Source organism: Melanerpes formicivorus, unplaced genomic scaffold, assembly GCF_026170545.1.
Source record: "Melanerpes formicivorus ecotype bairdi unplaced genomic scaffold, bMelFor1.0.p_v2 SCAF_2, whole genome shotgun sequence".
Lineage (NCBI taxonomy): Eukaryota > Metazoa > Chordata > Aves > Piciformes > Picidae > Melanerpes > Melanerpes formicivorus.
The window spans coordinates 21,246,085-21,263,400 of record NW_027142354.1 but is presented as its reverse complement, the minus strand read 5'-3'; the positions used below and the strand labels follow the sequence as shown (position 1 = coordinate 21,263,400).

Here is a 17,316-nt window from a genome sequence, read left to right as displayed (position 1 = left end):
AGGCAAGAGGTGGATGGTAAGAAGCCTATAAGAATATCATAGTTTTTATTAAATAGGAAGAAAAAGTAATCTTTAATAACAGACAAGGCTTTAATAAATCATTCTTACTGTTAGCTTAAACCTTGGCTACCTTTAAAAAGGTTGGCTGATTAAGTTGTGTTGTTGGTACACTCACTACCTAAAATGCCTCAGAATGGAGATAAAACATTTACCAGCAGGAAGCTGATTTGAATATTATGTAAATCAGTTTCCTAAGTAGAAACATTTATACCATTAGATTTATACTCATTAAATTATGCCTATAGTAGTGTTTTGCCCAATTTAGTTATATTTCTTGCAAGTATGAAAGCTTTTTTTTGTGTCCTAAGATAGCTCTGCCAACTGAAGTTGTGAATGTAGGCCATGCCTCATTAGCTTTGAGTGAATCCATAATGCTGATGGAGATTTTTGGACAAATGCCCTCAAAATCATTTACATCCTTTTATTATTATCCATTAAGAGTGAGAGATAACTATTTGTGGTTGCATCAGCAGAAAAGCAGGTTGATTAAAATCATAGTTATTCCAATGTTCTGATGAGAACCATGCTTTAATTCCTTTTAAAGATTTTTTTTCTGTTATGCACAGATACTTCAATTTATGGTGGAGTGGGCAAAGTGGCTGGACTTGATGATCTTGGAGGTCCTTTCTGGCCTGGATGATTCTATGATTCTATGAATAAAGCCCAAACTGCTCTCACAGGCTGCACTTTTATCCCTTGCCAGAAATTAGTCCCATAGTGTACAAAAGTGAGTAGCAGCCATAGATTTCATCAGCAGGAAGGTAATCACGGTCTGAATAGATCTCCACAAAATGCATGGCATCTACCAAGACAAAGTCTTTTTTATGGGCTGGTAAAGATGTGAAAGTCTGTAGTGACTGAACATTAATCCTGATTGCAAAGTTCTGATAAATCACACCTCTCCCTGCTTTATGTATTACACCTGTGGATGACAACTACATATTTGTGAAACGGGTTATATTTGTGACAGCCAAAATTAAAGTGATCTGTGAGGTCTATGAAATCCTTTAGAGAATCAGGGAAATCCTGTATTATGCTTAGAAATGAGTCCAAATCTGCTGTGTGAATCAGAATTCAGCATTGGGCAGCTTCAAGGATTTGATATGAGATCCTTTTTCAACAGGCTTCTTTGGCTTACACTAAGGGGCTGGCGGCATCTGGCAGACAGTGCTGCCCTTTTCATCTTGCCTTTGTTTGCACTCCTTTGGGAAAAGGGCTAAAATATTCAGAATATAACCTTTCTAAGTGTTCTTGGTAGCATGCTTGGAAACGTGGAAGGATTATTTGATAGATGGTTTTCAGCATTCTTGTGCTTGTATAGCGATGGCTAATCTTTCTAATCTTCTTTATCTAATGTAATCTGTATATTATATCCTCTCTGCATTTATCTTTAAATTGCACTGACAGGAAGCTCAAAAATGCCTATTTTTGTTTCTTTCCAACAGCTGGTTGTCCAGATTCCTTGATTAAAGAGCTTCATCACTTCAGAATTCTAGGAGAAGAACAGGTAAGTTAGTATCTCAAAGGCAGTGTCCTAATGTCAAGAAAGATAGACACTAATGAGACAGTTTTGTCTCTCTCCAGGGAGGCAGAGTGTATCTCATGACCCCCAGTGACCTGAAATATAGGGGGGAAAAAACACACAGGAGATACATGTGAGATTTTTAATTTTTATTCTTTTTTTGCATTCTATCCATCAGTCTTGACAGGTTATTAATTGGTACATCTGGTATCTGGCAGAGCTTTTCAGTTTTCAACTGCAGCAGCAAACAGGCTCTCTAAAACAGAAGATAAGACAAACAATTTGACAAGGAACTGATACTTACAGATATCTATGATGTTAGCCATCTCTTTTAGTAGCCTCTTATAATCTTTTCAAAGTGTGTTTCTCATTCATAATTATAGCTTTGTTTTGCACTCAGAAACTATTTCTGTAGCGGGATCTTAGGAAAGCATAAGTGAAGTATGCTTGACAACACTCACAAAATGGCCATAGTTACTATTTTATCAATAATTAAATTAATGTCCAGAGATACTGAGAAAATGGCTTAGAATTTCGAGAGACGACATGAATTTTCCAACCCTTAATGTTTCTGAAATTGAAGTTGCTTTGAAGTATCTCTCATAATGTAATGGTTATAACGCCTAACTGCATGACACAGAGTTGCAGGTACTGGGGACCAAGGACCTGTAAAGCTCAGCACTAAACATGTTGTACATGAGAATATCTGTGTCTTTAATGAATCTGGCACCAAGGGATTTGTATGAGATAACATGAGGGCTGTGACAGAGGTAGGAGAAGCTCCTGAAATGCTAATTCAAAGGCTGCTCACTTAGTTTTTTAGATCAGATTATGTTGCCAAGAATACTCTCTTGCTCCTCCTTTCCCTGTCACACTCTCTTTTTTAATTACAGTTACTCCTGCTGGTACAATTTCTAGAATTCCATTTTTCTTCCACCAGCCTCTTCATTTCAGTTGTTATAGAAAGTCAAAAGCCAGGGACTCATCTTTTAATCAGCAAGAAGACAGCATGAAGGGGAAATGTAGGAGGGTTTGTTTGACAGGAATGGAGAGAAAAAAAAAAAAAAAAAAATACAAAAGCACCTGGGCCAAAGGAGGTGCCAGAAGCAGAAATCTGTTAAGATTTAGGACTTGGGAAGAGGACATAAAAGAAATTATTACTAGGGTAGATGAACCCAAGAGACTGATTAGAGCTAGCTGGCAAATGGAGGGCAGAGCGAGATAAAGGTTCACAGCACTGGAGAGATGGGTCTGGCTGGTGAAAGAGGGTAGGAGTAGAAATCAGAATGGTAGTGATAAGGGTCTGACAAGGAGTGGAGAATACAGACTGGAAGGGAACAACCAAATAAGGAGATTTGCTAAAGAGACTGGTAAATAAAGGAAGATCTGCACTTGATGAACTGCTTGAGGAGGTGAGGCTAAGCAGAGTAGGAGTGGGACAAAAGAACAGATGAAGAAAAAGTAAGGAACAGCTAAACCAAGAGACTGAATATGATGGAGAGGGCTAAAACCAGACTTTGATAACTCCAATGGCAGAGCTTTGAGGATGGTGTTGTAGATCTAAGTCTTGCTAATAATCACTGAAAGAGTGACATAATTTAATTAATGACCTTTCATTTTTTTTTCCTTCTGTTTGCTTTTTTAGAAAAGGAAGTGATAGATAGAAAAATGAATGCTAAAAGAGTTAAGGGTGTGAGTGAAGAATTTAGACATTAGGAAATTCCAGACTTTAGATCATTTATGTAATCATATTTCTTTTTTTTCTATTCTCCTACCCTTACACCTTTGCACTAAGACAGCATTAAATTATGTGGTCCTACAAACTTCAGAAATGGAATGATGTAAGCCACAAGGAACAACAAAAGAAAGATAATTAATTTCTGTCCAAAAATAAGAAAGTCTTGAAGAAAGTAGAAGTGTTTAGTGAGGAAAGGCTGACTAAGCAAATAAATGCAGTAATTTTGCAACAAAGTAATTTTTTTTCTGTTCTTTTGGACTTTCACAATAAAATTGCTCCTCTTTGTATGAAATATACCTAAACAGATGAGAAATTTTTGTCATCATGCATTAGGAGATTTGCTTTGCAGAATGGATCTGACCTAGAAACATTTGCCTCTCTGAAACTGGCTGCACTAACAGGTTATTTGCATATAGTGGTTATCACTGCGGTCTAACAACAGTCTTTCCAAGTAGTGAACATTGCCACAATTGAGTATAAGTATAAAAAATATTGCAATTATACTCTGTCCCTACAAAAGCATTATCATGAGTCTAGTGATGACCATAGTAGCTTTTGCATGAAGTTAGCACACACTTTGACAATGAGGGAGAAGCTGCTGCCAAAACAAGGGGGGAAAAAACTTACAATACATCTAAATTAAGAAAGAAAGGGATTTCAGTCAAAGTCCTTAGTCACATGGCTATCTAATTATTTCTTATATTTATTTATTTCTTATATTTATTTTGCTACATATTTGCTTTAAAAAAAATACTTATTTGCTGCTATGCATGCTAGATAGAAAAAATATATATAATTCTAACACTGCTTTATTTAGACACCTTACAATCCTGGTATTATCAACCAACATAGATTTTCTTCCACTACTAGCAGGTCAAAGAATAATAGGAGCATGTTACTGCTTCATGTCCAATCTTGATTTATTTTTAAAATGCTTATGTATTTAAGGCCAGATTATAAAAGCAGAATGGACTATTGGGATAATCTGTTCTGATCTCCTTTAGAATACACATGACATTACTTTCTTGGATTAATTCTTGTTTGAACTGGAGTATATTGCCTAGAAAAGCATCTATTCTTTGTTTACAAATCACTTGCAGATATTAGATCCTATTAGTCTCTCAGGACTGAAAGATAAAAAATTCCCAGCCTCTTTTCTTTCTATCACTCTACCAGCACCAGTATGCTCCTTACACTGTGTATCTTCCATTCCTCAGTGGCAAGATCCTTTATGTTTCCAACTCCCTTTGTCCTCTCACAAGGCACTAAGTGATGATTATCATAAAAACATTGCTTCAACCTATGAATGCAACTCAGAAAAAGACACCATACCCCAGAAGCAGGACCAAAAATACTGTTTATATAGCAAAAAGGGAGTCTGTTTGTCAGACTATCAGCTAAATATGCTTCAGACAGGCTTAAGGAAACTTTCAGTTTAAAGTGGACTTTTCCTCTGGAACTTGAGAGTTTGGAGGTGTTCAGGAGGAGACTTGATGGGGTACTTGATGCCATGGGTTAGTTGCTTGGGTGGGTTGGATTGGTTGATGGGTTGGACGTGATGATCTTGAAGGTCTCTTCCAACCTGGTTTGGTTTATTCTAAATTCTAAATTCTAAAGTTCCAGTTAAACTAGTGGTTTCCCAAAAAGTAATGTGATTTCTATTTTAGAGATTTCTATTTATTCATCTAAGAGATGCCTTAAATGCTTTTGGATGTGGTTGGATACAGCTTAGATTCAGCTTACAATCTCTCACATTGCTTCCCAGACAGAAATCCTGTTCTGCAGTTGTGAGTAATTGCTCCTAGAAAAAATAACTTTATGTGTGACTGTTGAAAAGAAAGTTGTTTGTTTAAACTCAGTTTACCAACAGTCCAGATACCCTGTAGCACAAACTTAAGCATCCATGTTTGTTACTTATCTTTTCAAATGGTTGCAAGCTTTGTCACTGATGTTCTATGCTCTTGGTTTTCTTCCAAGTCATTGATAAGAATTTTAGGTGGCATAAGGCCAAGGATCTACACCTCCAGAACTTTTTTCAAAACACATCTATTTAATAATTATTGCCCATTTACAATAATATTTTAGACCTGGTAGATAGCTAAGTTATCATCCTCTAAACATATGGCATGTTAATTTTGTAGCACTCCAGATATTTAATCAAAATGCCAGGCAGCAACGAGAAAAATGTCTCAGTTTGTTTCATTGACTCTTACCTTTATGAACCAAATTTCAGTCAGACAAAAATCAAGCAACTGTTCCTAATACAAAACCCCAGTCTCTACATTGTGTTCTTCAAGTATTTGTTTCCTGTAAATACTGACCCAATATCATTTTTGTTGATGTCATTAAGAGAGAAGTATTTTAAGCATCTTGTAAACCACTCAAAAAACATGTCTGTCTGTCTATCCAAATAAAATGTTTGTTGGGCTGTTTTTTTCCTAAATGTATGCACTGAAGAAAACTAATGCTGATGTAAAAGGGTTTTTTGGTCTAACTTGAAGCATAAAGAGTTGCCGGTTAATCTAATATTTCCTAAAAAGAGTTCTAAAACAATGTCTTCTATTCCCTCAGTAGTGTACATTGTGAAAAAATCATTCTATCTGGAAAGTCTGTCATTAAGGTTTAGTTGGTGGCAACAACATAATTTTTAAACTTTATGGAAATTTTTAGGCTTTATGGACAGAGATAATCATAGTCTGTGTAGTGAAATATGAGAGTACAAACTTCCCTGGTATGCATTGCAGATACGTAATTCACCAGTTAAAACCAGTTTCCAGAATAATTGGCTTGATGTGCACTAGAAATACATTTAGCAACAGATTGCTACCCCACTTGATACTTGACCCTTTGGGATGGTGCCAGAGAATCTGACCTAGAAAAGTCTCCAAGAACAGCTTTGACTGTTCTGTTTTGGACCTCCTTTTCACAGAGTCTCCCAGTGCACAATGATTTGTACAAAGCAAAGAGTCTCCTGGACAGAGCAAAACCTGAAGCTCTATTGAGCTTTTTGTTGCAATTTGATCTCACTGTCCATAATCCACTTTATTCCCCTAACATAATGAATACAATCCAACCTGCTAGCTAACTCCTTCACTTCATAGGTACCTGAAATCAGGATTGGGATTACATGTTTACTATCTGGGGAGCTATTGAAAAATAGCACAACAGTTAGTCCCCAGGAGCCATTTGCCCTGGCTGGCTGGCTATCTCTGCAAGGATATGCAAATGCTTCTGTGAGTGGTGATAGTACAAGATGCTTACAAAAATAGGTTAAATATATGCTGAAACAGGCTCAAAAAGGCAGTGTCAGAGACAGCAGAGAGAACACTTTAATTCAGTCTTAAACACTACAATGGACCAACATAGCAAGATGACTTGCAGTGAGTTGTTACCGTCTCCCTAATGACTCTGAGAAACTTCCCTCTTCTTGCCACAGTGATAAAAAAAAAATACCATGTTTAATTTTTTAAATGGAGTGTTGTGATTCATTAATAAAAAAAGCAGTAACATCAGAAGGCTGGAAAGGGAAAACAAATAACACAAGAGCAACCAGTCTGCTGCTATACCTGAGTGCCCCCAAGAGGTCACAGCACAAATAAAGCAGATGATGTGGCAGTAGCAGGAAAAGAAGCGGGTAAGTAATGTATAGCTGTGCTTCCTCGCTATATCATCTGCTGTGACAACTTTGCAGAGTATATTGGCCAGTTTCTTGATATTTTGACAGGGGAATGATCAATTTTAACAGATCTCTCCCATCAGTTGCTACTGCAACTCATATCACTGCTCACTTTTTCCTTGCGCATTTTTATCCCCAGAATCCAAGCAAGCCTAAATGGGGGAAGTCCTGCATTTTTTCCCTCACAATTCCTTGTCATTTGGGGAAAAATTATGCGTTGAAATAACCTGCTTTGAAAATATGCAGATGGCTGCAGATGGCTGCAGATGCAGATCCCCATGCTGTTCTAATGCTGTGTGGGCTTGTGATAGGTTTTTCTGTGAGCTGTAACTTTAGAAGATATGGAAATCTAGTACTAAAAAATCCACACCATGGACAGAAATAATTTATCAGTAACTGAGGTTTTAAAGGAATTTGTATACAACTACAACTTGATAGAGGAAACTTTTTCACTTTATGTTGTCCATTCAGGCAAAAGTAATGTGACGTAGATTCTAATTCATCAGCTGAGTTTAGTGCAAGAAACTGTCAAATATGATCAACAATGTGCTTCTGAAGTATTTGTGTGTCAAGATTTTTTGATAACTGTGCTTGGAAAAAATGTAAGTTACTGCTTGATAATTCACATGCAGTTATAAAATATACATATAAAAAAATATTTTTCACTGAATAATTTCTCCAGTTCATAACTACTAAACCAAAACTATTTTGTTAGTGATCTCAGGTCTGTACCTTTATAGATATCCTTCCATACAGCTCTGTTCTTTTCCATCCCAACCTCTGTCTTCAGGTACTATTCAATGCGAGTGATAGCTGCACATAGCTCTCAGTTTCTTCCACTTTTCAATCTAATACCTGGTTTCTGTCATTCTCCTTTGGCTCACCTCTTGTTTGTCTTACCATCCCATCATTCTCTCTAAAAGGAGCATTTAAATATTTGTTTTCATAGCTGGAACTACACAACAAACTTCACAGTGTTATAATTTCATATCAACAGTGATGTGCCTCCCCGTTCTTCCTATGCTGTATCTGCTTTGAAAGTCTCCTAGCCACCTTTTTCTCTGACTTCATAGGTAACTAAAATCCATGTGAGTTTCTTAAACACAGGAATTCTATTCCACCTTTTGTTAAATTCAGAGAGAAGATTTGAACATCGGTGTTCAGGAAGGTCTCAAGTGGATGTAGAAAATAGCACCTCTTCATTCCTTGGATGACCTTTATCTGTGTTTATGGAATATGCATGTGTTCATTCCTGTGACCTGAGAAGTGGAATTCTTGGGAGTCAGTATCTACTTCAGTGAATCTCAGTCACACAATGTGCAGCACTATCCACTGAAAAGATTTCTTTGTGTCAGTTATAGCCTTGGTGGGTGTTACTTGTAAACGAGAAAGGAATGTAGATTTCAGTTCCACAAGGGCCAAAAGGATCTGAATGTTTATCTCTAGCATTCAGCCTATACCGACTAACCTCACAAATACCTACTGGAAAATCACAAACTTTGAATAGTTTGTAAATACAGACACTGTTCTTAGTCCACTTTCTTATTTGTCTCTTATTGTCCCTTGTATACTGAGTTTGACTTCCAATTCAGCCTGTTCCAGTGTCCTCCCTTCTAAGTATTATTTTCTGTTTTCATATTACTCACCTTATGGTTTCTTTTGCATCATCTGGCAAACTGCAGTCTTCCCTTTCTTTCTCCCTCTCTACTTCAGTTTAACTGCATCCATGAATTGTGTTGCATTGACCTAGTTGGGCTTTCATATCTAAATATTTTCTTCAGACTGTCTTACTCAATTTTCCACGAGTCTCCAAAGTCAGGTAAATTCCAGCCTTCTACAAAGCTATTATTTTTCTGGTGTCCTTTGTGGATTTCCTGTGGAAACAAGAAGTTTCTGAATTTGCTCTTCCTATCCTACCATTGGCCATCAGAGGAGTCCAGTAACCAGGAAAAATAAATTAAGGGTGCTCCACAAAGAGCTATGTCAGTCCTTTTCTTTTTAATCTATTTTTTTTAATGACACTTTTGTAACTATTTTTCCTAGTACAATGGGGGGTTGTACTTTAATTTGTTTAATTACATTATGGATCTAATTCTTGGGGCTTTTGTATGTGTACAGTATCTATAAATAAAGTGCCTAGTCTACATTATGGACAAATAGCTCCCACAATCTAATTTTGAAACACACAGATGCTTATTTGATTTATAGGAGCAGTAAAAGCAATCTCACTCCAGAAAGTAGATTTTCCTTCCTCTGAGACTGTTACATGCAGTTAAAAGAAACAACTAATTTAATTACCTTTCAGAGTTTCAAAATTTTGGCTTTACATCTACTGGTAAACTTTTGTCTGAAGTTCCCTATGAGCAGATGCTTTTAGATTTGAAGAAAAAAAAGGAAAATTAAAAAAAACAAAACCTGTTCACAAAGTGTAAAAGCAAATTTAAAGTAGGACAAAGAATATGGGGCAGGATGGTTGGAATGGATGATCTTTTAAGGTCCCTTCCAATGTAAACTCTTCTATGGTTTATGATATTAAAGCATAACTTGCAAAATAAATAGCACATCAAGGAATCACTGCAGTGACAAAGTGTATTTTGAAAGAGATTTGTGCATCCAGGTGTATTTCAGTTTTGTCTTAGTATCTAAATCTCCATGTAAAAGGAAAGAATTCAATCCATAGCATTATGATTATAAGAAAAATTAATAAGGAAAATATTGATAATTATTTATTAATATGACAGTTGCCCCAAACTTACCAATAGATATGATGTACAGCTGGAATATATATCTACAATGGGACAGTGCAATATTTAGGCAATATTTAACAATTTAAACAACTTTAAGCAAAGGAAAAATACCTGGAAAGGAGAATATCCTGCACAATATGGCGCTTGACCACTATGGGAGGCTCGACAGGAACCTTGCCAAAACAGTGAATCGGACAGATAGAATCGTTAACAAAGAGGAAAGATAAACTAATTACAATATAATTTCTCTGGAATTCTGTCCCAGGGTGCAATATAATCCAGTTTACACAGAGCAACAGGAGTTCCACCCAAGTAGAGAGCTACTGCTGCTGTATGTTAGCCAGTAAGGCTTTTGAAGCTTCTTCCAGGACTTCACAGGCTGTCCTGGGGCTTAGAAAGTAGCCTGTTTTGATGTCTTCACGACAAGCTCTGGTTTTAAAAAGGGGGAGTTTGGGCTGGAAGTGACTTATCACTGCAGGGCACAATGCTCAGGGTCTTGGCTCACCCTGGCTTTGTCCCTTCTGCCTGGCAGGACACTTCTGTCTGCTCCGGGGCTTGCAAAATGCACTTGCATCTTTCTGGGTAAACAGAGGCATGGCACAGATTCTAAGCTGCAAGGCAAAGCAAGGCTTGGCTTCTCTGAGTTACAGGGCAAATCTTGGCTTCTCAGGCTTCCAGGGTAAGACTCATGGCTTCTCTCCCAGACCTTAGACAAGGCAATTCAGGGTAAGGCAAGGTGAATACAATTTGGCCAATAGAGCAGCTGAAGCCAGAAAACAGTTAACCAATAAAATGGGATTCTGCCAGGCTGTGATCATAAAAGGCAAAGACATAGACCTGGTCTAGCAGAAGCATGGCCATTGCACATGCTCTTTTAGCATAAAGGGAAAACATGTCCCTCTGTTTACCAGACTTTCTGGTGCCTGGGTTCTTTTATCTTTCCCGCATTTTCCAGGACCCTTGCAGGAGGAAGGGAGAGAGTGGGATCATGCCTGGACATCCCAGGACTTGTTCTAGGTTTGTGCTAGGCCTGTTTGGCCCCATCACCACACATAATTACACCTGTTTTATTCCTGTGTCAGCCCAATTATTTCATTCATACTACTTTTGATTTGCAACATCAAATGATTGAATTTTCACTGGTTAAAAACCTGGTACCATTCTATGGCTCAAGGGAAACTATCCCAATCTGGAAAGAGTGGAGCAGAGAACAAATGCATTGATTGAGGCAATTACTAAACTGGAAGTTCACAAGAGGATGCAGTCTCCATATATGTTCATATTCCACTAGCAATTTGGTGTAAATAATAGTTTTTAAGTCTTTTTTTTTTTCCCAAAAAGAATTTAAATGCGTGGTTCTGTGGTGAGCATGGCAACTATCTACCTACCTGTATTTCTGAGGACATTATTGCAGTAGCATGCAAAAGTCTTACATGCTTTGGTTAAAAGCTGAATTTTAGCAGCAGTAGATAGCTGGCAATTTCTGCCTAATTTCATGCCCCTCATTACCATAGTATTTGATGTCTTCATGACTATTAATGGATTTTGCCTCTTAACACTACAGTGAAATGAGCAAGTATCATTCTCCCTCTTTACAAATGGGAAACTGATGAGAGGCATAGATTAAGACCTTACATGAAAACCACAGGAAGGCTGTGTTACTGCCAGGAATGAAATGAGGTGCCATGAATGCCAGGTCAGTCAAGTTCCCCATATGTTAAACATTATAAAAGGTTTTTCCTAAAAATAATCGGAGATATTTTTCCTCCTTTTAGCATACAGAACATGGTGAGTGCACCTCTAAATAGGAGGGACATTGATAATAACTGAGGAATAGATGCCGTGAAATATTTTTAATGTACAGAAAAATTAGATTAATCTTTTAATGGAAGGTCTTTATGTGTTATATATCTAGTCTGGTAGTTTTCTCATCTTCACCTACAGATCTTCCACAGGGTGATTGAGCCTACCTGTCATAGACATCACATGTAAGTCAGGACAAATTCCCTTCTTTGGGCCTCATTCTTCTCCTTCAATATATTTGGAGCCTATATGATTTTTTGGTTTTTTTCTGTTAGATGCTTAATTTTCAAAGATCTAAAGTTGTGTGAGGTGGTTCACAGTCTAAGCTATTTAGGTACCCAAATCTTGATTTAAAAAATACCTTATACCAGCTGACATAGATTCATAATTATTAGAACAGAAGCAGTTGTTATGGGAGTTACCTAATTTCAGATGTCAGTATCTGGGCAAATTGTCTGAACTCTCTTTATTGTTGACAGAATAGGGCACTCCACAGCTCTGTTCTTCTCATGCTGATACAAAAACCTTAAAAAGATGAATTGCATCTGCCCTGCTAATTATAAGAGTAGTCTAAGAGGATATAGGCATCATCACTGCAGAAATCCAAACTAAATGACATGAATCCTACTTAATATCTTCAGTTAAGCATAAGAGGCAGAGTAAACCAGTGGTGGTTGTCTACTAAAATATCCTTAAAGATCTCATCCAGACATGCAATCAAAAAGACATTGCAGGCTCCAAAGACATTTGAGGATTTTTGAAAATTGGCTTGCTTTAAGCATGTTGATTGCATCAGTTCTGTGTGATACATGGGGCTTTGGTATATCAAAGAAAATGTTTCATACATATAATCTGTTACTATGTGCAGATAGCTAAATAATAATTAATTAATAAGATGTTTAATTTCTTTACAAGCCTTTTATGAATTCACCCATAATGCAAAGTGAGTAATTTTATATGAAGCCACTGACTAAATGTAAATCGGTGTCTATTATGTATGACTGTGTTATAGCAAGCATGTAGATAATCTCCTACTACGTGTTTTAATTGATTGCTGGATTTTAAGTGAGCTAGTGTATAGGCACAAGGGGAAAGAAATTGGAAAGTGACATAAATGTTTCTGGATTTTGGAGGTAGAAACAGACTGGGCATCTAGACGTCAAGTTGTGCAAATGTATTTAGTAGGACCTTTCCCATATGCAAATTGGTCATTTTGAGGGGCATTTGTTGTGTGAAAATCACTGATAGGAGTGCTGTACTGATTTGAAGTAAGTCCTGTGCTGAGCCAGTATAAAATGTCAAATTTGTTGGACAGAGCAAATGACTTTGTCCACTTTGCCAGTAAGTAGATAGGACATTTCCTTTCTGTAATTTTCTCTAGCAAGACAGATTGATACCTATCTTCCATTTTTGTGTCTTTCAAAAAAAAGAAAGGAGAGAAGATAAGGAGGATCCCTCCATGCCCTTTTATGCTAAGTTAATGACTGGAAAGCATATCCTGTTTTTTCAGCTGAGAATTTATAAATGAAATGCTGATGAAGTCTAAGCAACAGTGTCACTGGTGTTTGCCTTCATAATGAGAAGCTGCTAACAATCGCACATCCAGCACAGTGTTCCCTCTTAATGGGGTAAGACAATTGCCATCCTCACCTCCAGGTCCAGTCTTTGCCCTGAAGAAAAATAAGGTCAGCAGAGTGTCTTGCCGCTGTGGATATCCATATTTCTATTCAAGGCCAGCAGAACAAGTCAGAGCACTCAGCATGTATTTAGTGCAAGGATGACAAACTTTGCTGAAAATTGATGAGTCCAACATGAAATATGTATGCCATTACTCTAGATTCAAGCACAATAATAACACCAGTTGACTTGCTGACTCCCTGCATTCAAAGAGGCTTTGCAGACACATCTTGTACAGTTCTGAAATTTTTGTTATTTTCTGTATCCAAGATCCTTAACTCAGGATTTCTGGCTGATGTTTGTACATTGGGTAATATTTTGAACACTTTATTTCCTTTTAGATTTTGCTTTCCTTTTGAGAGGAAGCTTGCTTGTATTTTATGTTAATTGAAAGAGCTGGATACATTCAGGCTTTTGTTTGGTTGGGTTTTATTTGTTTTCTTCTGTGATGCAACACTCTTGTGTCTATATACTGCAGTGTTTTAAGAAGTCACATACTAATTTTAAAAGAAATAGTGTAACAAGACATTGGTATGGCAACATCTGCAGAAGTATCTTCTTAAATGTACCCAGAAAAACATTGGATTGGAGCCCCTGTCTTTGTAATTTAAAACTCTTCTTTGTATTCTTTGTGTATGAGGTTTTGGTCCTAATGCTTTGGTTTTCTTTGTGGGATTTCTTTGGAAGAGAGTGCAAATTGGAGAATGTTTTGTTTGTTATTCCTCCACCACACCACTCACCCCCCAGCCCTCAACCCCACCCCACCACCCCCCCAAAAAAAAAAAAAACCAAAAAAAACCCCAAGATTTTCATCAGCAGCTGCAGGGTAAAAGTTTATGAAGCATTAAATACTGTTGTGAATAAACATAAAGCTCTATTTTGTTCCTTTAGCACACCATAAAGGCATTCCACTCACAGAGAAAATTCATACAGCTCCCTTCCTCTTTGGTCCTTTGGATTTTCCTATTTTCTTTGGGGCTGTTAGGACCAAATGCTTTCATTTATTTCACTCTACAGTAGACCAGATTGATAGGGGAATCTGAAGTCTGGCTTACAATGGTAATACACCCACTAGCGTGGAACTGCACCAGTGCAGAACCCTAGAGCGGATGTGATTTACATGTGCACAGTGTGATTTGTATCTCCAGCTGAAAGCAGGGCAAGTTAGACTAAGAGAAGTTATTACAATGGCATCAGTCATTTTAGAGTGGGTGGTTTTGTCACTTAGGATACACTGAGCATGTTATTTAATATTGCTGTGTGACAGTATCTGCGTCATTAAATATGGAGGCATTTCCATAGCCTTTTAGGCTGTCAGGATGGAACTAGATGAAAACCACAAGAACTAGGAAATTTCCTATGAGACATCTAGCATAGACATAAATGTATGTTAGAGAATTATTTTGCCAGTCAGTGTCATTAAATTTATTTTGAAAATTAAGTTGGTGGGGCAGTTTTTACAACCCTTTAGCCTTAAAACAGATTGCTTTTTGTGGGTTTCTTTTCAGTGTGTATATAGCATTTATCATTATCTGATGTTGGATTGTATTTATGGTATTTGCAATAATTATTTATAGCAAAATAAATTCTTAAGGTTACTCGTGGAAGCAGTATGCTGTTTCCTTGATTTTAACATTCTCTGCAATATTCTGGTGGTGAAAATCATAACTGCAATTGAGAAAATTATGTATATGAGGACACAGTCTCGAGCTGTGCCAGGGGAAGTTTAGGCTCAAGGTGAGGAGAAAGTTCTTTACTGAGAGAGTCATTAGCCATTGGAATGGGCTGCCTAGGGAGGTGGTGGAGTCACCATCCCTGGAGGTGTTCAAGATGGGATTGGACGTGGCACTTGGTGCCATGGTTTAGTCATGAGGTCTTGGGTGACGGGTTGGACTTGATGATCTTTGAGGTCTCTTCCAACCTTGGTGATTCTGTGATTCTGTGATGTGAGTTGGAGTTTAGTGGTGCTCCATTTAATGTCACTGCAAAGTTCTAGACTTTTGACAAAGAATTCTAACTTAACATGTGATGCATTAGGGCAGTTATTGATTATGTGGGGTTAGATTCATGCCAAAGTTTTGGGACATAGTTTGTGTGCTGTTAGAAGTTTAATACCACTCTCTTGTTTTGTAGTATGACCGCTACCAGCGCTATGGGGCTGAAGAATGCGTGCTGCAGATGGGAGGAGTGCTGTGTCCAACTCCTGGCTGTGGAGCGGGTTTGCTTCCTGAACCAGGAGTGAGGAAAATTGTGTGTGAACCAGGCAATGGAATAGGCTGTGGGGTAAGAACATACATTTTCCTGGTAATGGTGTGGTAAACAATTGATATTGCATGATAGAGTAAGGGGGAGAAACGTTGGGGTATTTTTTCCTTTTTCATTAGTGATTTTGAATTACTCTTCATATCCAAGCACCATAGCTTAAGAATGATGGCCATAATGTAGACTGTGTCCATTCCAGGATTCTTTGCTTTATTTGGTTTAAGTTCCTGAGTAGTTACAGTAAGGAACTGAAATGTACTAATGGCAATCCAAATGTGTCTAGACTTTCTTCTCCTTGCAATCAGCAAAAATGAACAAGATCTTGAGCAAACCACTCATTATTATATTAACACCAACTTTCTTTATAGGTTATAGAAAAAGTCTGTGATACTGTAGTGACATTGCTTAAGATGCATGCTGAATTGAAATACAGAAATATCTTTGTATTCTCATTAAAAATTGCTTTTAGGCAGGAGGAATGCACAATTAATGGTGGATTTCTGTAAAAGAAAAACAGATGATGAAATGATTTTGCTAAGAGGTCAGATCATATGGATCACTGATATTTTTTTTTTTTTTGCAGTAGAAGAAGCAGGTACTTTACAAGAATCAAGCTTTGGGGGAAGTAGAAAAATGTAGCAAGAAATCTTTATACACATTTTAAAAACCTGTTAATTGTTAGGTAAGAGTGACTAGCTGATGGTCCTGCTAAGTGACCCTTTCCATGGCTGGTAATATTACTTAATTCTATGCAGGCTGTCCAAGAACAGAAAAATATCTGTATTTAAATCTATCTAAATAAAATATTATCATGTTCTTGCTGTTGCCTCTCTTGTGAGAGACACACTTTTTATTGTGTTTTTGATGTTGCACTAGCTGATACAGTGGAAGAATAATAGTTTGCCGAACTAGGAAGTGGCAGTAACTTGTCTTCTATGAGTAGGTTAGCATCTGTCAACCTTGGTAAAACTTCCGATCTGTCCATGCAGTGGTGCATGTAAAACAGAATACTCCCCAGACTCACTGAGCAGACCTAGGGCTATAAAATAAAGCAGAAAGAAGGAAAGTAAAAAGAAGCAAGACTGAGTAAACAAAACAAATAGTCTCTGGATTAACTATTAGGCATTTCTTAAAAGACAAATAATTTTTACTTTGTTCTGCCTTGAAGTGCTGAAAATCAAACTGTGCTTTGCAGCTTCATTCGTCATCATTCTGCATCTGCAAATGCCCTGTAAATAAAGTGTACCTAGCATACAGAATTGATGTATTGCCTGGTTTAGCAAACTGCTCTGTTTCCTTTTATGGACTCTGTGCTGTGCTTGCTAATAGCCAGATCTGCAGCCTTGAGTTTAACCTCACCCTTTGTTTTGAATTATGTGATGTCTGGAACGTTAAGGGGTACAATTCATTGAGGCTGAAATGAGAAGCAAGAAGTTAGTCTGTAATACTATATTTTGGTAATATTAAGGGGTAACATTCTATTCAGAATGCTAAACTATGGTGTGGTTATGTTGGATTTTTTTTCCCAGGCAAACCTCCAGAGCTCTGGGTTCCCTCATGAGTGTACACCATGATTTACAATCTCAGAGAAAGGTCCAAAATTAAGGAGGTCCACTTTGTCTATCCAAATAATGATTGCAAAAGATGCCTTTCAAGACTTGCTTGTAAAGGTTGTTTTAGAGGCACACTCCTTGTTGAAACTGGAAAGTAAAGAAATAATGAAGGCAGCATGAATCTGGAGACCCTCCATGGATATCTGTGTCATCCTTTAAGCTGTGCTTTAGATACGTAGAGTTTCTTTTGGGATATTGGAACCTCTGTCTTTGGGTAA

General features: G+C 37.4%; 1 protein-coding gene across 1 annotated transcript in view; it reads left to right on the top strand.

The window, feature by feature from the left end:
* Positions 1 to 17,316, top strand: part of PRKN (parkin RBR E3 ubiquitin protein ligase) — a 797,047-nt gene that overhangs the window by 651,637 nt on the left and 128,094 nt on the right. Inside the window, exons 8-9 of the mRNA XM_068152890.1 lie at positions 1,506 to 1,567; positions 15,357 to 15,506. Coding sequence (XP_068008991.1) covers positions 1,506 to 1,567; positions 15,357 to 15,506 — 212 coding nt within the window. The remainder of the gene's footprint in view (positions 1 to 1,505; positions 1,568 to 15,356; positions 15,507 to 17,316) is intronic.